Source organism: Dreissena polymorpha, chromosome 13, assembly GCF_020536995.1.
Source record: "Dreissena polymorpha isolate Duluth1 chromosome 13, UMN_Dpol_1.0, whole genome shotgun sequence".
Taxonomy (NCBI): Eukaryota; Metazoa; Mollusca; class Bivalvia; order Myida; family Dreissenidae; genus Dreissena; species Dreissena polymorpha.
This window is the reverse complement of record NC_068367.1, coordinates 61,851,777-61,875,648: the sequence shown is the minus strand read 5'-3', so window position 1 is coordinate 61,875,648 and position 23,872 is coordinate 61,851,777. Positions and strand designations below refer to the sequence as shown.

Below are 23,872 nucleotides of genomic sequence, written 5' to 3'. Positions count from 1 at the left end.
AATATGAAAATGACAAAGCTTGTGCTGAGTTTTGTACCTCTAGATCTAGAACCACTCTCAATTACTCTATATCAAACATTAAAAGTGCAAATTGGTGTAGTCTCATTATCAATAGATCAATAGATTTCAACCAATCAACATCATGATGATGAGGATCAAGGTATGGAGATGACCATGGAGCATGTCTTTGCTGTTGTTATCAAAAATCAATGATAAATGTTGTTAATGGGACAGGCAACTGTTTTTTTATCATTAGAAGTAGTAATTTCTGATTGGAAAAGAGTATTTTTTTTGTTCCTAGCCAAAAAAGTAATATAATTTATGTTAACCTTTTTGGGCTATTGAAAATGTCTTTGGGCTACTAAAAATTCTATCTGATTAGCCCAAAGGGCTATAGGTCTTACATATTTAGCGTGAAGACTGTATTTTCGACTGATTTCATCAGAGTTTCAGCGATACAGTTGTGTACATATAGTATATTTTTGCTATAAATTCTTGTGATTAATTGGTGTTTTGTTCTGGCATGTTTCAGTTGACTAAGATGTCCATCTATTCCAAGAACAAGATGGCGACAGACATTTTCTTTGGGATTTTCCTGCTGATATGGATTCTGTCCAGACTTGTCTACTATCCTTTTGTGTATGGTGTTATATTTTTGCACTCTGAAATGATTCTTTGAGATTTGAGGGAATATCAGTTTGTTGAAGTCTTTCTGTTGGTACAATGTAGATCACTAAGGAGGCCTCTCTTTTAATCAAATGGATTAAAAAACAATAGGCTCCTAACTGATTGAATAACATGTGAATATATCATACTTTAACCAAGTTTACTTATTTCAAATTTTGTTGAGTTATAGCCCTTGGATTATCTGAAATCAGTGTTTTAAGCACCATTTTTGTATCTTACTCCTGTTGTATTCCGTTTTTACAAAACTGGACAAAAATGTTCAATTTAATATCAACCAAGTGTAAAAATCATCCGAATTTTCCTAAGATCTGTAGAGTTATAGCTATTGTTTTATTATGCTTCCCTGAAAATTTTTGGGGGGAGCATATAGTCGCCGCTTTGTCTGTCCGTCCCTGTGTCCGTCCGTGCACAATTTTTGTCCGGGCTATTTATCAGCAATTAATGACTGGAATTCAATAAAACTTTATGGGAAGCTTCACTACCAAGAGGAGATGTGCATATTATCAGCCGGTTCTGGTCGGATGATTTTCACAGTGTTATGGCCCTTTGAAATTTTCCATTAACTGTACATATAGTGCAATTCTTGTCCGGGCTATTTCTCAGCAACTAATGACAGGAATTCAATGAAACTTAATGGGAAGCTTCACTACCAAGAGGAGATGTGCATATTATCAGCGGGTTCTGGTCGAATGCTTTTTCACAGAGTTATGGCCCTTTGAAATTTTCTATAAAAAAATTCTTGTCCCCCCCAACTACTGTGCCCTTAAGATGTTTCCTTTTATCTGAATATATAGTGCAATAATATTGTGAGAAAAAAAACCTTAGGAGAGCATCACCGGTCTCCGACAGTTTCTTGTATATATATAAATTGGCCTTTAACCCTTACCACTTAGATATGTATTTTCACGCATGTGTAGTCCCTTAGAAAGTTATATTTTATTTAAAACCTTTTTTACTAGATTCAAGATTTTAAGGCTTCAATTCCAACCCTTAGATACTGATGAGCAGCAAACAGCATAAAACCAGAACAGACTGCGAGTTACTCGCAGGCTGTTCTGGTTTAATTCTGTTTGCACATAGCCATTTTCACTTTGCTTCTACGTGGGAAAGGGTTAAAGCTGTTAACCATGAATGCAGCATACTGTTTGGCATCACCTTGAGCCATGCACATGGAATATAACCTGAGGTCTTAAAAAAATTCCCTTATAGTATTTCCAGTGTGATTAATGGGTCACATTTTAGGAAAACTGGGATTAATGATTTATGCATGTAGTGTCATGCCATATGACAGGAAAACTGGGATTAATGATTAATACATGTAGTGTCATGCCATATAACAGGAAAACTGGGATTAATGATTAATACATGTAGTGTCATGCCATATAACAGGAAAACTGGGATTAATGATTAATACATGTTGTGTCATGCCATATAACAGGAAAACTGGGATTAATGATTAATACATGTAGTGTCATGCCATATAACAGGAAAACTGGGATTAATGATTAATACATGTAGTGTCATGCCATATAACAGGAAAACTGGGATTGATGATTAATACATGTTGTGTCATGCCATATAACAGGAAAACTGGGATTAATGATTAATACATGTTGAGTCATGCCATATAAGCTTGTGCTGTCTGCTCAGGCTAATCAGGGACGACACTTTCTGCTTTTATGGAATTTTTTGTTTGAGGGAGGTCTGTTTAAAAAAAAATCCAAAGAAGGTGGAAATGTACAGGCTCATCTGAGACGACACTTTAGGCACATGCATGAACCCTTTCCCCCATAAGAAGCAAGTGAAAATGGCTTTTGCAAACAGCATAAAACCAGAACAGCCTGCGAGTAACTTGCAGTCTGTTCAGGTTTAATGCTGTTTGCTGCTCACCAGTATCTAAGGGTTGGGAATGAAGCCTTTAAAAGTTGAATGTAGTAAGAAAGGTCTTAAGTTATATTTAACTGTCTGAGGGACTACACATACATAAAAATACGTATCTAAGGGGTGAAGAGTTAAGCCCAGTTTTCCAAGACTAAGGCTTGTGTCATTGAATCTCCAGTTTTCTGTACTTTTCCAGTGTACTCTACTCCACAACGTTCGAGCCATACGCCTCCAAGCTGACGGACCACACGTTTGGGGCCCACTTGTTCTTCAACTTCTTCCTCTACCTGCTCCAGATACTGCACATCATCTGGACCTACATGATCTTCAGGATCGTCTATAGAAAGCTCATCAAAGGAAACGTAAGCAGTGTTGTTGTTATCCCTTGCCAAAGGTGGAGGGATAAAGTATTGGATATGTGTGTCCGTCTGTCTGTTATTCCGTTCAACCGTCTGTCAATAAACTTTTCATTGCTATATCTCAGAAACCATAAAAGATATCATGAAACATGAAACTTCACTGGTGAATAGATATTAGAAATGGCAACGAATAACGATTTTGGTATTTCGAATATTCGGTCATCCTTCCAAACGAATATTCGGATATTTGGTCAACATCTGTTGGAAAAAAATCTACAAAATCAACTTTGTTTACCGTACCATTACTCTATGAATTCTACTTTCGCTTTTACCGAAAGTTCACCGGAAGTGACTTAATATTGACACAGCATTGCCGTCGCTAATTCGAAGTTGATTTTGTTGATTATTTTTTATAAGATGTTGATCAAATATTTGTGAATATTTGTTTAAAAGCTTGATCGAACAAAGGAATCGGACTTTTTCTTCATTGAAAGGGAGATGGGTAGGGGAATCGGCGAATTGGAAGGTAGGTGGGTTCATTCTTGTGGGCATTGAACGGTAACAGCCATGTCTAGCTTTCAGTGTTAATAATGTCAAAAATTTCAAAACGTTCATATACATTTGATAATATTGGGTGACTTTTTTTTATTTTGATATTGAGACTGTTTATAGCTAGATGTAATTGTTAAAATTGAATGATAAAAACTGTTTTTAAACTTTTAATATTGTACATTATGGGCGAAATACCCAAAACATTTCTTTAAGTAAAGTACCTGATTGAATATTGAGTAATTGATTAAAGTTTGGACCGTACGATACGCAAATACTCATGAGAGGTTGAGTAATTTATTTTCTAAAAGCTTTTTTGATTGGACAACGTGATTGTAACCATATGATACACATTAACTCAATTTAAATAGAGCAAAAAACAAAACATTTTCGACTGGAGAACGCGATTTTTGTCAATCAAAAATCTTGTGCATAAGTTCTTTTTTGTTTTTTACACCAAGTCGGCTTTTCCTTTACTCATTTAAACTTTGATCATTTTAAATGTGATTCAAGTCATTAGATCAAGTGCGGGTCAGTGTTTTAATTGCAGATGCAATTTGCACCTATCATTAATTTGACACAAAGTGACAGTCTGGTCAATTAAAGTTTTCTAAAGGTAGGCAATAAGCGGGATTAATGACATATGTACTGTCATCACCATAGCGACGCATTATCGCGACTACCGAAATAAACACTATGAGATGAGGAACAACTTTTTTAACAATGTTTGAAGTAAATTTCACGAATACAAAGTCTTTGAAATTACTCGATTTTTTTTTTCTTCCGAATATTCGATTTTGAAAATACTATTCGGTGCGGGACCAAATATTCAAATATTCGTTGACATCCCCAATAGATATCAATGAGGAGAAGTGCCATGAACATGATCCATAACCCTACACTTTCTTAAATAAGAGTTAATAAGAGTTATTGCCCTTTGTTGTTTGTGTAACTTTTTAGGTCTATATCTCAGATACGCTAAAAGATTTTACTGCATGGGTGTATAGATATCAATGAGGAGAATTGCAATTCATAAAAACAGTTACCCTTCACTGAAATATTTTTTAGCTCACCTAAGCACATAGTGCTCATGGTGAACTTTTGTAATCGCCTTTTGTCCGTTGTGCATCGTGCGTCGTCAACATTTTGCCTTGTGAACACTCTAGAGGCCACATTTATTATCCGATCTTCATGAAAAAATGTTTGTCTAAATTATATGTTGGTTGAGTTCAAAAATGGTTCTCTTGAAAAACATGGCCGCCAGGAGGTGGGGCAGTATTCCTTATATGGCTTTAGAGAAACCTTGTGAACACTCCAGAAGTCACAATTTTTGCCCAATCATCATGAAACTTTTTCAAAACATTGGTTTCATTGATATCTCGGACGAGTTCAATAATGGTCCAGATCGGTGAAAAAATATGGCCGCCAGTGGACGGGGCAGTTTTCTCTTTATGTATATAGTGGAAACATGTGAACATTCTAGAAGTCAAATTTTTGGTCCAATCTTCATGAAATTTTTGTCAGAACATGTGTTTTCTGGATATGACGGTTTAGTTCGAAAATGGTTCAGATCGGTAAAAAAACATGGCCCCAAGGGGGGGGGGGGGTCATTTTCCTTATATTTATATTGTAAAAAAGCTTGTGAACACTAGAAGTCACATTTTTTGCCTAATCATCATAATTTGTTTTCTAAACATCAATTTTATAGATATCTCAGACGAGTTTGTAAATGGTCATGATGGGTGGAAAAACATGGCCGCCAGGGGGTGGGGCAGTTTTCTCTTTATGTATATAATGAAAACATGTGAACAGTCTAGTTCTGAATATTAAAGAAAGATAACCTGTACATACTTTCTAATAGTTAACTCCCTTGTATAAACCTGGGACTTCCTTAAAAAAATGTGGTGTACACAAAGACAGTAGTTTGCATGCCCTTAATAAACCTATTGTTTCTATGTCATAAAATAACTGTACATGTACTAATGCACTGTAGAGCCTTATCTTAGATCTTTACTGATAAGCAAAGTTAACCAACTGTGTTTGGTGTATTGATTGAACATCTACTGTGCTATGAAATTGTTTCCATGGCAACATTGACTCCAGTTTAATGCACTGGCTTACCTTTACATAATTAGTGCAGTAGATGTATGACCACTCTGTATTTATCAACATACTTGTATGCTCAAGATACTCTCCCTTGAAGGGTCCACACTTCTGCTAAAATAAACTGGGTTTTATTGTAGTCTACAGTTGTTTATAGTGAAACATTGTGAATACGTTTAGTCACATTTTTAGTTCAATCTGAATGACACTTGCTGAGTGCAAATGTATACATCATATGTTGATTTAGTTTTCTAAATTAGTTTTAATAATATCATCTTCAAACATGGTGACAATCTTTATGAGCATAATATTTTTATACCCTCAAAGGAGGGCATATAGTGATTGGACCGTCCGTCCGTCTGTCTGTCCTTCTGTCACACTTTGCGTTTAGGTTATCTCGTTTAGGTTTTGGAAAAATGCTTATAACTTCTATGTCGCTTCAGATAGCAACTTGATATTTGGCATGCATGTGTATCTCATGGCGTTGCCTATTTTGAGTGGTGAAAAGTCAAGGTCATTCTTCAAGGTCAAATATATGGCTTCAAAGCGTCACAGAAGGAGGCATTGTGTTTCTGACAAACACATTTCTTGTTTGCTCATGGTGAAATTTTGTTATCACCTTTTGTCAATTGTCTGTCTTCCGTTGTGCGTCATGAATATTTGCCTTGTTAACACTGTAGCGGCCACATTTATAGTCGGATCTTCACGAAACTTTGTCAGACGATTTGTCCCAATGATATCTTGGACGAGTTCAAAAATGGTTTAGGTCTGTTGAAAAACATGGCCGCCAGGGGACCATTTGTTGTTCACTCTTCATTAAACTTAGAACATTGTTCCATTGATATCTTTGGCTGCAAAAAACAGGTCATTTCTTTTTATACCCCCGGATCGAATGATTGGGGGTATATTGTTTTTGGCCTGTCTGTCTTTCTTTATTTCTGTCTGTCATTCTTTCACAAAACCTTAACCTTACATTACAGTTTTGCAATAACTTTTGAAATATGGAACATAAGCAACTTGATATTTGGCATGCATGTGTATCTCATGGAGCTGCACATTTTGAGTGGTGAAAGGTCAAGGTCACCTTCAAGGTTAAAGGTCAAATAAAGAAAGCGGCGCATTAGGGGGCATTGTGTTTCTGACAAACACATCTCTTGTTATCTCAGGTGAGCGACTTTGGGCTTAATTTGTGTTCTGTTTTTCGGCCCCACTCCCAATGTCATAAAGTATATATTTTTCTCAAACTGCTTCCTAAAATTCCCGATTGAAGGTTACCAAAAACAAAATAATGATTTTGTTTCGTTAATAAAATGCAACATTAAGTTAGTTTCCCTATGCAGCTAGTTAGTTTCCCTATGCAGCTCTATGGTTTGAACCTTTGTAAATATAAAATTGAAAACACTTTTTTCAATTTTAAAGTATTTGTTACCAAAATTAACAAATACACCAATATCCTAATTGGATTGACATCCAGTGATTTTTTTTGCTTTATATTTTATCAGGGGTGTTAGGGTATTTAACTTCCCTGAAATGTCTTCAAAATCACCAAAATCGCACCCCTGCAAAGTCTCAAGTTTTCCAAGGGTGGTAGTTACAAAACAACTTACGATAAATATAACATGGTCTTAATCCTGACCGGCCGTTTAGTTCAGTTGGTAGAGCACTGGACTAAAGATAAATATAAAATGTTCTTAAACCTGACCAACCGTCTAGTTCAGTTGGTAAAGCGCTGAACTAAAGATAAATATTACATGTTCTTAATCCCAACTGACCGTTAAGTTCAGTTGGTAGAGCACTGGACTAAAGATAACTATAACATGTTCTTAATCCTGACCAACCGTCTAGTTCAGTTCTTAGAGCACTGGACTAAAGATAAATATAACATGTTCTTAAACCTGACCAACCGTCTAGTTCAGTTGGTAAAGCGCTGAACTAAAGATAAATATAACGTGTTCTTAATCCTGACTGACCGTTAAGTTCAGTTGGTAAAGCAACAAACAAAAGATAAATATCATGTTCTAAATCCTGACCGACCGTCTAGTTCAGTTGGTAGAGCACTGGACTAAATATAAATATAACATGTTCTTAAACCTGACCAACCGACTAGTTCAGTTGGTAAAGCGCTGAACTAAAGATAAATGTAACATGTTCTTAATCCTGACTGACCGTTTAGTTCAGTTGGTAAAGCAACAAACTAAAGATAAATATCATCTTCTAAATCCTGACCGACTGTTTAGTTCAGTTGGTAGAGCACTGGACTAAAGATAAATATAACATGTTCTTAATCATGACCGGCCGTCTTTTTCAATTGGTAGAGAGCTGGACTAAAGATAAATATAACATGTTCTTAATCCCGACCGGCTGATAAATATAAAATGTTCTTAATCCTGACCAGCTGTCTAATCAGTTGGTAGAGCACTGGACCAAAGATAAATATAACATGTTCTTAATCCTGACTGACCGTTTAGTTCAGTTGGTAAAGCAACAAACTAAAGATAAATATCTTCTAAATCCTGACCGACCGTTTAGTTCAGTTGGTAGAGCACTGGACTAAAGATAAATATAACATGTTCTTAATCATGACCGGCCGTCTTTTTCAATTGGTAGAGCACTGGACTAAAGATAAATATAACATGTTCTAAATCCCCACCGGCTGTCTAGTTCAGTTGGTAGAGCGCTGGACTAAAGATAAATGTAACATGTTCTTAATCCCGACCGGCTGTCTAATCAGTTGGTAGAGCGCTGGACTAAAGATAAATATAACATGTTCTAAATCCCCACCGGCTGTCTAGTTCAGTTGGTAGAGCACTGGACTAAAGATAAATATAAAATGTTCTTAATCCTGACCAGCTGTCTAATCAGTTGGTAGAGCACTGGACCAAAGATAAATATAACATGTTCTTAATCCTGACCAGCCGTCTAGTTCAGTTGGTAAATTGCTTCACTACAAATCAGAGGATTGCGGTTCCGATACCTTGCCCCGCACATAACTGGTGTCAGCTTTCTTGTTAGGGCCATTCTTTCTTTACCTCTGAAATAAGTAAGAGAGCTTTAAGTAAATGGCAGAAGTGTGTGCAGTGAGTACTGGTAACTGGCAATCGCAGTGTTGATTAACTGGTGGCACAATCCAACTAAACTAACAAGACAAATATTAAAAATTGCCCGAAACTAACATGTAATATAATTTAAGTAAACAATAAATAAATAATGATTTAAAAAAACTCAAACATTTGCAAATATCCTTAGAATTTCTTATTTTGACTGCATGGCAAATGGCCTTAAAAAATGCAGCCGTTTCCATATTTGCTCCAATGTTTCTTCAAGTAGGTCAGTTGTTATTTCTTTTTTAATTGGCAAAGTGTCTAGTGTTTTCCAGAAAGGCTACTTTTCCCCGAAATATCAATTGAAATGGAACAAAACACCCATTTATTGTTAAGTCCTTTAAACATATAACTGGCTATTCAAATTAAAAAATTCAAAACAAAAAATCCAAAAAAAAATCCCGCAAAATTGTTTTCAGATATTTTGACAGTCAAATGCCAGTGTTTTCATTTGCATCTGTGTCATGCACTGCCAAAAGTAAACTTGCAATATCTCCATATCACAGTTTCTACTACATGCATTCAAGTGGAATGTCACTTATTTGTTTTGGATCGCTGTGTAAGGTCACTGATCAAGCTCCATAACTCTGACCTGCAAATTAGTGTTTAAACTTTCAAATTGTTTACCAATTAAATTAATTCACTTTAAACTTTAAAGTGAATTAATTTAATTGGTAAACAATTTGAAAATCTTTTGTCTTTGTATCATCACATTTCTTGTTTTAAATTATAAATTGTCATCTTTTATTTACATAGACTATTTAACTACTACAGCTTATGAGATATTAAACTTTGCATATGTCTTTGTGGTCATTATATTAGGTGACTGACAGGAAATGTACATTATATTGAAGCGGAAAAATAGTAGTTCTGTCATGGATTAGCTCTTGTTTGTTGGTTTTATATCCCACTTTCTCTGTTTTAAGGTTGAAGATGTGCGTAGCGATTCTGAAGAGTCCAATGCAGAGTATGAATCTGATAGTGAACAGGAGGGAAAAGAGAGAAAAGAGAGAAAAGAGAAAATGCAACCCAATGGAACAAAAGTACCAAAAAGTGAACAAAATGGAAGTAATGGTGCAGTAACAAATGGATATGGACATAAGGCGAATGGAAGGTTAGAAATGAATGGAAACGGCTTTAAAAATTAATCTGCATATTGTGTGTATGATTACTGAATTCGAGCCATCTGAGATTGTATGCTTGTACACTATTGTTCTTAATTATTTTAAGTTATTATAAATAAACATTTTGTAATTCTATTTAGAAAGTTTGGCTAGTGTCTATAAATAACAGAATTTGAGTTCACAAGTGCTTGCAGAACAAATATTTGCATGAATTGCATAGCCATAATAAATCTCTTTTTTAAGTTTTCTTGCCAACAAAAAACAAAAACAAAGCATGTAAATTATGAAATTGATTTAAAAAACTTGACATTATCTGCCCATTAAAAAGTGCTTTGTGTAATTTTTGTATTATTAAACTTGATGTGTAGTTCCAGTTTTGCATTTGAATTATGTTAATAATTAATACCAATGTGTTTCACATTTTATAACCATACAAACTAAACTTGATTTTGGATACAATCATAATAAGTTCAGCTGTGTGATTTAAACATGCATGTTTTTCAGATTTGCTTTATTTTGTTTGCAATTCATGAATAGTTGTTGAATTGTTGCTGTCGTTTTTTTTTCTAAAAGGTGCTATACACAATCAAAACCATTTTTGTTTTGTAAACAATTGTTAGGAATCAATAGGGTTTTTATTTTATTGAAAACATTTCATGTAAGTTATTCCTTTCTTAAGGTTCAAAAAGTCATTTGTTGCTAGAGATACTTGTCATACAACCAGTACCATGCCTTTATTTATCTAAATGAAATCATGCTTACATCATATTTATGAAAATACATTTTATACCTATTTTTGCAGCTTTAGAGTGTATCGTTTGCATATCAAAAACTTGTTGTGAAAAGAAAGAAACATTTTCATTTTTTTATTTTTAGTGTGACTGTTTACCCAATAGTCCTTGCATCTCATCCAAATTTTGATGTACAATCATCCTCGTTGATGCTAGAACAATCAGCAGTAGTATTAGTTTTACCTTGTTTTTGTTTGTTTGTTTTTAAGCAAGGATATTCCGTTTTTCATCTGACAGTTCTTAACATTCCCTTTTGGCACTTCATTTTTTTTGTCTTTGTTGGTGTTGTTTCTCTCCTTGATAAGAACATACTAAACTATTCTGTCATCAAGTTGAACATTTCATTTAATGTTTGTTCTGTTGAGTAAAACTTTAATGTTCTTTCTTTATTAGGTTCATTGTTCATTGAATGTTCTTTCTATGTAAGATTTATTGCTCATTGAATGTTCCTTGTCAGGTTTATTGAATGTTCTTTTATGGCAGGTTAATTGTTCATTGAATGTTCTTTCTTTGTCATGTCTATTGTTCAATGAATGTTCTTTCTTTGTCAGTTTTATTGTTCATTGAATATTCTTTCTGTTTCAGGTTTGTTTTTGTATAAAAGCAACTCTTAGTCCTTAAACTAAACTCCAGAAATGTTAGGAAAGTTATAATGGCTTTTATTTCACTATCATGTATAACGGCTACACATTTCATGTATAACTGCCTCACATTTCATGTATAACTGCCTCACATTTGATGTATAACTGCCTCACATTTCATGTATAACTGCCTTACACTTCATGTATAACTGCCTTACACTTCATGTATAACTGCCTCACATTTCATGCATAACTGCCTCACATTTGATGTATAACTGCCTCACATTTCATGTATAACTGCCTCACATTTCATGTATAACTGCCTCACACTTCATATATAACTTCCTCGCATTTCATGTATAACTGCCTGACATTTCATGCATAACTGCCTCACATGTCATGCACAACTGCCTCAAACCAACACAGCTCTTGTGGCTTGTTCCTCTCAAGTTTTTATCTTGACCTGTTTTCAATTGTAAAGCAGCAGACAGCTGTCATAAAGCAACATTTTCATCATACAAATATTCATGTTAATTTTGCTGAACATTTATTTAACTTAAATATAGCTATTTTTAGAATGAACCTCTGACATTGTTAGAATTTGGAACCTGAGTTTTTAAGACTGGGGTTATGATCATGTTTTGTGATTTAATGCTGATGTTGTTGTTATATTTTTGGTTAGAAATTATTTCTTAATGAGGGTGCTTTCATCTGGTCTAGTCTTTGAACAACTGTTGTCACTCCCATATTGCAACCTAGTCGTAATAATAGCTTGAATTATTGAATGTTAGAAGTCAGTGTGTTTTGATATTTTTAATGTGTTTAACATCAGTGTGTTTTGATATTTTTATATGTTTGCTCTTGAAAATTCCTTGTGTCTATGTTCGTGTATACAATGTGTGTTGTTGTGTTTTGTAATCTAGATGCCAGCCCAAACATTACATTGCTTATATTTAGATTGTGTTTAATGTATGTAACCCAAGTGTTTTTTAGTATTTAGTACAGAGTAACATTTTGCTATACCATTTCTGTGTTTCATGATTTGGATGAAAGAAACGTGATTATTTTTACAAAGTTAACAAAGAATCCAAAACAATCTTTCACATTCTTCTTTTTTTTCTGAACACTGATGCGATAGCTATTATCGTATAAGAATTTCGCATTATTTCATTAAACAACTGATATGATTGTGTACCATTAAACCTGAGAATATGAGGTCTGTTTTAACATATTTTTTATCATATTCTTTAGACAGAATATAAAAAATATCCCAGTATAATTATTTGTGTACAAAACCCTCAGTGCTCGCTAAATAACAATTTTTTTTTAGCAACTTATGTTAAAATGTTTTTATATTATTGGCTTATGAATAAAACCATTAATATATTGCTCAATGCTTCATTGTTAAGGAGATACAGGTTAATCATCTATACAGTTAACTAAATGTGTTACGTTCATCCATGTATTACCATGTATATTCGATGAACAAAACAGAAACATTGAATTAGATTTTACATTATCCAATGTAGTTATTTAAAAATACCTCTATCAAATTTATGGCATTAGATTCTGAGAGTTTATTCTTTTATATATCTATCCTTTTTGTTGCAATTCTTTCAAAGAAAGTATAATATGTGTGTATTATGTTTTATATTGACAGACTGATAAAAAAAGCCTTAGCTTTTGGAATGTCTTAACATAATAGGCAACTGAATGCATTTTGTGATTTTAACAGATGTATACGATACTTGTTCTATATGACGATTACCTATTGCCAAGACCAATGAATGTTTTATAACAGATGTATTCGAAACTTGTTCTATATGACGATAACCTATTGCCAAGACCAATGAATGTTTTATATGAACACTCATTAAAAAAACAAGCTAACAAAAATTATAACATGTAATTCGTTCATTGTCGAAAAGCTGTTATTTTAAAAATATAAAAAGTGTGACAATTTCAATGGGATGCATGATAACTTTTGTTGGATTTTGGGTCCTCTGGCTCTTGTTAATCTGATGGGACATGTATTATGCTTCTGAGTTTGCTTGGCCATAATCAAGCTTGCATTTGTATTCTTAATGTATCTATCCTTAATTGTGTACGTATGAAAGTAAAGTAAACTTTTAAAAGAGTATAATGTCTTTGTTATTTTTCCAACATTTGTCTCGTGTCATTAAAGTAACTGTTATTTATTGTACACGTGTTATGTGGGTTTCCTCTATTGATCTCGTAGATTAATTGTTTCAACCGACCATCAAAAGTAAGTTCCACTATCGTGTTTTGGAACAACATATCAATTTTCTAAATGCATAATAATTGAAAATGTCATAATTGTCATACTTTAACAATAGAAAAGGTCATAAAAGTCATTTCAAACATATTTAAAAAATATGTTTTTGTTAAAAGACTATGCTATTGCTTAATCGAGTAAACAATGTCAACACAAAACTAATCAACGCTTAAGTTAACAGAAAGATATCATACAATGAAATATAACAACTTTCATTCATTCATTACCACGGCTATACATTTGTAATCATTTTCATACATTAGTTGTCGCCATTTGTTCCAAGTAGAGTTAGGCCCCTGTCACACCCTGACATTAATTGTCACCTCTGGTTTCACTTAAGGTTTGCGCTCTGTCAGTCAGTCTGTCGGTGTGTCACACTTTTCTGGATCCTGCGATAACTTAAAACGTTCTTCATATTTTTTCATGAAACTTGAAACATGGATAGATGGCAATATGGAGATTATGCACGTCATTTCATTTTGTTTACATGTCAAGAATTATGGTTGCTATGGCAACAAATAGACTAGGAATATTGCTGAAAATAGTGGATCCTGCGATAACTTTATAAGTTCTTCATACATCGTATTTTTTCATGAAACTTGAAACATGGATAGATGGCTATATGGAGATTATGTACGTTATTTCATTTTGTTCCTACGTCAAGAATTCTGGTTGCTATGGCAACAAATAGACTATAAATATTGCTTAAAATGGTGGAGTTTCACCGGTAGGGGACTTATATTGCTTGACAATAGTCTTGTTCCTTGTAAAGTGTAAAAAAGAATGGCCTTATTGTAAAAGCATCGCATACATATGACATAAGTTTTGGACTCTTATAAAGCCCTCTGATCCGTTATTTCTGCGCGCTTCTTTACTTGTTTTACCAATATGTTCACAGAAGAGAAACCTGGTCCATGTACTGCGGCCGACCCGGAAGCTATTTGCATAGTCTGAAGTAAACTTTTTTGATTTTTAGCGTTAATAATTCCGGAGATATTAATTAGCGAATTTTTTAAAGATTTATGGCATTTAGATTTAAAACATTATTATTTCTTTATAAAATTTTCTACAGTTTCAAATATACTCATTAAGAAACTTTATACGATTAAAAACCGAGACAGACTTTTTTTATTGAATAGTACATATCTTTGTTTTTCTAAAAAAAAAAATTTTCCTAATTAATATTTCTAATCTTTTCATTTTTAATGTAATGTAAAATATATAGCCTAAATAAAGTTTGTGATTTAAACTAAAATTGGTCCGGAAATATGTATAAGCGAAACTCTGACAGATTTCATGTAGAGGGAGACTTTTTATTAAAAAGTATATGGTTTAGTCTAATACAAGTGTTTTTGTATTAATATCTTTTATTTAAAAATCGCTTTTAAGCTTAAGCAAAAAATCTCTAGCCGGAAATAAATTTTGTGATTTTAAATGAACTAGTCCAGGGGATATTCAGGGCAGGTTTTTTTTATTGAAAAGTGAATATCTGCTTTTGCTTATAACTTTATTTTTATTTTATTATTTAAATACCATTGTAATGTTAGAATCAAAGTATGTAGCGTAAACATACTGTGTTTGTCTTGTTCTCAATACTTTGCATAATGTTCTGTGTTTATTGATCTTCTCGTCATTGTAACTATATTGATAAGTGTTGTTTTTTATCGCTCACACGTATTGGTATGGCTGAATACAGCTGCCATATATAACGTGTTTAACAGTTTGCAACAGAATCAATAAAATTGTCAAAGAAAAAACACAAAATGTATATTGAAGACTTGAATAACTATATTTCTATGAACCTAAACTTATACACCATTTTACAAAATATAAAAGAAAACGATACTACTTTTCATAATGTAATACTTAAACAAAAAATATATAAAATCCTACCAGATCTGGTAGGATTTCTTTTGATGTCAGAGATTGTATGTACGAGCATGGAACGACAACTCTGCGTGCAGATTGTATGTGATAGTGTGGAACGACAACTCTGCGTGCAGATTGCATGTGAGAGCATGCAACGACAACTCTGCGTGCAGATTGTATGTGATAGTGTGGAACGACAACTCTGCGTGCAGATTGCATGCGAGAGCATGCAACGACAACTCTGTGTGCAGATTGTATGTGATAGCGTGGAACGACAACTATGTGTGCAGATTGTATGTGATAGCGTGGAACGACAACTCTGTGTGCAGATTGTATGTGATAGCGTGGAACGACAACTCTGCGTGCAGATTGTATGTGATCAACTAGTTCATTATGATGTGTCAGCTGTGGACGCATACAAATATATCTCTGTATTGTTGTCAACTTTGTGAAATAACCTAATAGAATAAAGAAACCCAATCAAACTCGAATACACTATTGGACAGTATAAAGGCCCACCCGAACTAGTATAAACTACTGGGGGGCGTTTAAATAAGCTCTCGTAAGTAACAAGCAAATTCGTTGTATTGATATCCCCGTCTAAATAAATTTAGTTCATGGATGTGTGCACTTCCGAAGCTGGCGGCGCGAAACCCTGTACACAAAACATTACTTTCTAAAAAGCTCCGCGTGAAAAAAACTTCAATGAAGAATGTTTCAAGGATAAAAACAATGGGCAATAACCCTACTCTTTATTAAGAAGGTGTATGGTTATGGATTTGTGCATGGCGCTTCCCCTCATGTTATTTATACTCTCATGACGTTTAATGTTGAAATCTTGTTTTCAACGAGATACAGACCTGAACAGTTTTTGACAGACGGACAGACGTACATCGTCAAAACTATATCCACTCGCTTTCGGCAGGGGATAACAGCTCATCAGTCAAATGTGATGCTCTTATTTACAAGTTTATGTGTAAATGTATAGAAAACGGCACAAAAGGACACGAATCGCTTAAATTATCTCTAAAGACAATCTCAGAAATCGATAACTCCAGGATTACCGCCCCTGAATACTCGCATGCGCCGCCATGACGGTACTGAAACGAGGTGACGCGATTTTATAAAATATATTTGAAGATTTAGATGGTTACTGTTATCAATACGGTTATCATATAAAGGTTCGTTTTTTTTAAATAAATATTGTATCAGGTTCTGCATTGTTTAAGAGGCATATAACCAGATCTGCGTCTCTTATAAAACGCGAATTAGGCCTTGATTGTCATTTGACATGTTATTAGAAGGTGACGCATGATATCTTATCTAAGAAACAGCATCTACACGTGTGGGGACATATGGTGTCACAGACATACCAATGAACACTTTTAATCCACTATTGGGACATCGTCTCCCACTGAGGGAATCCTTTCGTTCCTCGATCGCAGATGTGTTTTTTTACCATTATCTTGCTTAAATTGACAATCTGTAATTAACGAAGAAAACCATCACTTATTGCGTGAATGCAGGACAATAAACCCTCCCGGACAAAACCCTCCCGTCAGTTCTATAGAGGCCGGACAAAAACCCTCCCATGAAAAAACGGGGGCGGACAAAAGCCCTCCCGTGAAATTTGAGCCACGAATTTAAGTACAAAAGATAAATTAAATAAGTAATTTAAACAATTTAGTTACATGCAAACGCATTTTTAATTGTTATTAGAATTTCACGTTCATTTTCGCAAGGTTTTCATAAAGTCCCCGGGAAGCAGGTTTTTGCATGAATGCGCGTATAACGCGATTAAGCGTTGCTCTGTATCGTATTGCATTCAATCTAAAGTTAAATTCACTTGTCAATAAATGGCCTCATTTTATGTTTTAATTGATGTTGTTATTATATTGGATTATCGGATATATATGCACATTAGAAAAGCGGTATGTATACAGTTAATAGATATACATTTTCTTCTTTCAATTTCACACCCCTGAAAACAGATTAATGGATGCAACATTGAGTGAAACAATTACATTTGTCGGTGTTTAACTGCTTTCACGAGAGGGCATTTGTCCGCCCCCGTTATTTCATGGGAGGGTTTTTGTCCGCCCCCGTTTTTTCATGGGAGGGTTTTTGTCCGCCCCCTATGAAAATGACGAGAGGGTTTTTGTCCGGGAGGGGTTTTATCCGTATTCCTTATTGCGTTCGTGTTTTAATACTTAATTTTAAAGCTAAACTTTATAGTGAAAATTTAGGAAAGCAATTAATATTTCTACGGAATGTTGATGACATAATTGGGACTATTTAAGTTAACGTATGGCTACATTTGTGTCATTTTGAGCATTTAATCGTAATTTTTGATTTTATTAAGAAAATCAAGTGAAGCAATCAGTTAAGTTAATGTGGAGTACAAAACAAACACAGTTTTTTCAGGCTACATACTTTGATTCAAACATTAAAAAGGTATTTAGAGTATGCAATAAAAAATAAAGTGATAAGCAAAAGCAGATATGAACTTTTCAATAAAAAAACTGCCATGCATATCCACTAGACAAGTTTATTTAAAATCACAATTGATTGAAAGCGATTTTTAAATAAAAGATGTTAATACAAAAACACTAAAGTTTAAGACCAAACCATATACTTTTAATAAAAAGTTTCCCTCTACATGAAATCTGTCAAAGTTTTGCTTATAAATATGTCCGGACCAATTTTTGTTTAAATCAAAAACTTTTTTTAGGCTATAGATTATACATTACTTTAACAATGACACTTAAATAATTAAATATTAATAAGGAAATAATAAATTTTAGAAAAACAAAGATATGTACTATTTAATAAAAAAGTCTGTCTCGGTATTGAATCTTATAAACTTTCTTAATGAGTATATCTGGAACTATAGAAATTCTTATAAAGAAATAATAATGTTTAAAACAAAGGCAGATATCTGATTTTCAAAGAAATTGTATATCTCGGCCATTAATCCTTAACAATTTCTCTAATTAATATCTCCGGAATTATTTACGCTAAAAACACAAAGTTTACTTCAGACTTTATATGCGGATATTACCTTTATAATTATCTTCGAATAATACAATTCAATAAAGAAATGATTGTGTTATAAGCAAAGACATACTAGAAGGAGTATTAAAAAAATGTAACCTAATACATGGATTAAAATGGGTCGACACCTGCGGCGAATAGTTCAAATGTAAACAATTAATGTACAACAGACTTCAAATGTAAAGACAGTTTTGCATGATTAATTTAAACCCCATTGTCGGTATATCAAAGATCCTACATAACAGCGGCCAGAGTACTAGGTCTAATAAAGAAAATCAAATAAAGCGAAAAACCAAACAAAAGTCGACCTATTTCATAACAAAAATGTTACGATATTGTAGATCATTTCCATTATCAACATGTTTATTCTAGCTACTTGATCGTAAATCGTAAAGAAAAATCACATGTTTACAAATCGAAGATAAATGGTATCATATCCGAGTTTATCACGCCATATTTGGCACTATTATATTGTCTGAAACCTCTCTAGAATGCACGTACGGCTTCGTAGAGATAACAAATTTCCGGACCCCCCACCCTAGCATGCCGTTTGCGTACACTGAAACTCAGCCCAGCTACGCCCCTGCTCGCTTTAAGGCATATTCAGACACGCTTCGGAAGCTTCTCATACAATATCAAGTGGCGAGCATTTTAAAGTAGGTTAAGCATATCATACGGAATACCGTTAGGGCCATCGTGGTTACACATTAAAATCCAGAGGGCCACAATGCGATAGTACGATAGCGACTATGCGATAGTACGATGGCGACAACGCGATAGTACGATGGCGACAATTCGACAATGCGACAACGCGATAGTACGATGGCGACACCGCGATAATACGATGGCGACAATGCGATAGTACGATGGCGACAATGCAATAGTACGATGGCGACAATGCGATAGTCATATCGTTCTGTCGCCATTGTATCATCGCATTGTCGCCATCGTACTATCGCATTATCGCAATTGTACTATCGCGTTGTCGTACTGTCGTCATCGTATTATCGCATTATCGCCAGCGTACAATCGCACTGTCGCCATCGTACTGTCGCACTGTAGTCATCGTATTATCGCACTATCGCATTGTCGCCATCGTACTATCGCACTGTCGCCATCGTATGTCGCACTGTCGTTATCGTATTATCGCACTATCGCATTGTCGCCATCGTACTATCGCACTGTCGCCATCGTATTGTCGCACTGTCGTCATCGTATTATCGCATTGTCGCCATCGTACTATCGAACTGTCGCCATCGTATTGTCGCACTGTCGTCATCGTATTATCGCACTGTCGCATTGTCGCCCCATCGTACTATCGCATTGTCGCCATCGTACTTTCGCGTTGTCGCATTGTCGCCATCGTACAATCGCATTGTCGCAATCGTCCTATCGCGTTGTCGCCATCGCACTATCGCATAATTGTCGCCTTCTTACTATTGACCCTTACCCGACCCTTAACCTTAATCCTAACCTAACCATAACCCAGGCTTATCTCCCCTAATACCATGTCTCGCTCGTTGTCGTTGTCCTCTTCCCTACTGTGTTATGTGTTCATGTTTCTTGGTGTCGGCTCTATATTGGAATGATATCATACATGTTGCATTCAGTATGTCTTTTACAAGACAACGGGCCGATGTCGGACCAATAATGTTTCGCACGAGCAACATTTGTTAACTCATTTATGCCAAGCGTCTAGAAAAAAGGCATTGGCAAACAGCGTAAACCCAGATGAGACGCCGCATGATGCGGCGTCTCATCAGGGTCTGCGCTATTTGCTTAAAGGAATTTCTGTAAGAAATATTCTAAATATAGAAATAAATATACTAGACATCCGTAATTTTGGAAATAAATTGATCCAATTTAGAAGGATGGGAGAGTCCACTAGGCATAAAGGGGTAATTTTGAATACATACCTATACCTCAGTCACAAATAGAGACCCACCACCGTCCGATCAGCGCTGGCGCCCGATTATCCTTACCAAATCATCATTCGTTTTAATTTGATTTGTCTTTCTATTGCATTTTGTTTCAATAAATATTTTATGACAATGCCACTATGTTGACCGCTATTGCAAAGCGCAGCAGACACATATTTCGTTTCGTTTAAAAGCTGTCAAAATATGAATTGCTTTTGTAAATTATTTTTGTCTACTCGTAAAATGACCCGGTAAAATATTCACACATGATACATGTGTTTTTCTTCTCAGCTGGTACACAACATGACTGACCCTTCATTCGGTGACGCCCGCAGACAGCAGATCGATGATTCGAGAACGTTCGGTTCGGACTACTACCAACCGATATTTGACAGCCCTGCATGGGAGGATCACGGCACCGCCCACCTGTCCGTCCTGGGACCCAACGGAGACGCCGTATCCATTACAAGCACTATACACCATTTGTACGTTTAACCACCTTTGCCCGCTAAACCAACGATTCTTCGGATTTATCATTCCGATATAGTTTAAATGAATGAAGTTAACGAAATTGGTTGAACTCTCAATGCAAAAATTAACACGAAATATAAGATGACCGCATTGTTTTTGTTTGATTTGTAAAAAGGACAAACACGTACTGGATAGAGATATTCCAAAGGATGCAACATATTTTTCGTTAGTATTATTTTGTTATTTGTATGGGCAGTTTTTTGTATTATAGTATGCATGATAACTATGGTAAAACTGTATAACTGGCTTATCATACGGTAATAATGTTTTATACAAATACACATTCTAAATGTATTTAAGTTTTCGCTTTAAATTTGATTTATAAAGCAACAAGCAAAGTGTTTTAGTACGTGCAATTAAAACTATAATATCCGTTCCTTTCTCAGCTTTGGGTCTAAAGTGATTGGAAGTCGTACGGGAATCATATTCAACAACCAAATGGACGATTTCTCAACTCCGGGGACTGTTAACTTTTTCGGATTGCCGGCATCTAAGGCAAATTTCATCGCTCCTTGGAAGCGCCCATTCTCCCCCATGTGTCCAAGCATTGTCGTTGACGGAGACGGTAATGTTCGTCTGGTAATCGGCGCTTCCGGTGGTACCCGTATTACAACTACAACGGCATTGGTAAGCCAGGTTTGTCTACCGCATCAACTGTACGTGTCAAACTGTCAAATGAACTGATTTTGACTTGAGTGTTCGCCTTCGTTTCTGATAATATTTTCATTGTTTTGTTGATCAATTTCAATGATTTTGTTAGTGGTAGTTTTTAATGTACATAAAAAGCATGCCCACAATTGTTATGTCCCCCACCACTATAGTGGGGGACATATTGTTTTTGCCCTGTATGTTGGTCTGTTTGTTTGCCCCAACTTTAACATTTTGCCATAACGTTTGCAATATTGAAGATAGAAACTTCATATTTGGCATGCATGTGGATCTCATGGAGCTGCACATTTTGAGTGGTAAAAGGTCACGGTCAACGACATCACGATGTGATTTTATTATTTGGTTGATGAGTTTCTTCTGTTAAGGTACGTTATGCAATTCATATGTTTTAACCCATTTATGCCTAGCGTCTAGAAAAAAAGGCCTTGGCAAACAGCGTAGACCCAGATGAGACGCCGCATGATGCGGCGTCTCATCAGAGTCTGCGCTGTTTGCTTAAAGGAAGAGTCCACTAAGCATAAATGTCGGAGCATTCGAAATTAGATTCAATAACGTCTCATTAATTTTATCGTAAAAAGTAAACCAGTATTTTTTTTAATTCGTACCAAAGTGCAATAATATTTGAATATGATTTGAGGATTGTAATATTGAATCTCAAGCAAATTCATCTTCGGGGTAAAATTTGCAAGAGTGCTTTTGTACACTATTCTGAATTTCAGTACAATTTCGACCATTTAGCTTACAAAAAGAAAGTTGTTTCTGTAATTGAGTTCTCATTAATATTTCGTTGTATTTATTGGTTATCGGTATATCTAAAGAAATGCTTTTCCTAGATGCTTAGAAACATAAATTAATATCAATGGATGATACAACTGATAATTACAATTTTATAAATAGGTATCGCAACCCATTTATGCCTAGCGTCTAGACAAAAGGCCTTGACAAACAGCGTAGACCCAGATGAGACGCCGCATGATGCGGCGTCTCATCAGGGTCTGCGCTGTTTGCTTAAAGGAATTTCTGTACGAAATATTCTAAATAAAGAAATATGTATACTAGACATCCCTAATTTTTGAAATAAATTGATCCAATTTAGAAGGATGGGAGAGTCCACTAGGCATAAATGGGTTTAAATTAATTACTTACAGACATATGGTACGTAATGTTAATATACTGTTACATGTTGGTATTAAGAATGTTTAACCGACTAAATCAGTTGATGAGAACGTGTCAAAAATACTCTTTGTTGATGGATTTTATATAACAGTGTTATATCATTGTTGGTGATACGTATGTAAAAAGAGTGTAAAATCACAATCAAGTAGTGTAGTATTACATTATGTATGTTGAAAATTAAAATGTCCAACAAATCGATTAAATCAGTTGATGGAAACGTGTCAAAACCATTTGTTTAGGGACTGTTTTTTTTTGTATTTCGATTGAATATAGCATTATGGTCACATTTATAAACCATAGTGTCAACTCAAAATATTATTTGAATGTTACATTATAATAATCATATTTTAATAAGTTATATTTCAGTTCAGTTTTGTATGAATTTATTATTTTATAAAGTTAACCATTTTTCTAATATATGAATTTCAACTATATAGTTTGATATATTATTGTGTATGTTTTATATTTTAAATGTTTATATTTTTAATGCACCACTATTTAATAATATATAGTTTCATACACAATTAAATGTCCTGTTTTTATTGAAATAAAAAGACTTGTGAAATACGGCCGAAATAGACATACACGTACACGTTAAAGTTGCCTATTTGATTGTAAGAATCATACCAAAAATTTAAATGACATAAGGTCATTCATTATGGAGCTACAAAACTTACTTAGGTATATCATTCGTAAGACAATAATCATTTTGCCATATTTAACAAGAAAATACATGTATAATAAGATTAATCATGCTTGCACAGATTATAAATGTTGGGGTCCCACCTTAATGATGCGATCGCAAATTATTGGGGGTTAAATCCGTTAACATAATACAATTTTAAATCCATCAAAATTATTCATAATATCATGTTACTTCTTCATAAAAAGAAGATATCAATTTCTTTAGAATTTCTACAGAAACATTATATAAGATATGTATTCAGGGTTAAACCCGGTGTAGCGGTCCATTTTTTCCCCCGGCCATTTTTTCCCTGGAGAAAAATTGGCCTAGGCCGTTTTTCCCCTGGGAAAAATATGGCCCAGGCCAATTTTTCACACCCTTGGCCAAATTTACATCCCCCTACTTAAAGAACTAATTGCAACATGACTCTTGGCCATTTTTTCTCCCCTATCCAATTCCCCCCCCCTACATAAGAATTTATTTTAACATGACTCTCG

The 23,872-nt window shown here is 34.6% G+C and overlaps 1 protein-coding gene across 1 annotated transcript in view; it reads left to right on the top strand.

Annotated features, from left to right (window-relative positions):
- The window catches only part of LOC127855676 (ceramide synthase 2-like), a 37,778-nt gene extending 24,459 nt beyond the window's left edge, over nt 1-13,319 (top strand). The window contains exons 9-11 of the mRNA XM_052391431.1: nt 533-639; nt 2,765-2,930; nt 9,607-13,319. Of these exons, the coding sequence (XP_052247391.1) occupies nt 533-639; nt 2,765-2,930; nt 9,607-9,828 (495 nt within the window). The 3' untranslated portion in view covers nt 9,829-13,319. The remainder of the gene's footprint in view (nt 1-532; nt 640-2,764; nt 2,931-9,606) is intronic.
- Nucleotides 13,320-23,872: the final 10,553 nt, after the last annotated feature.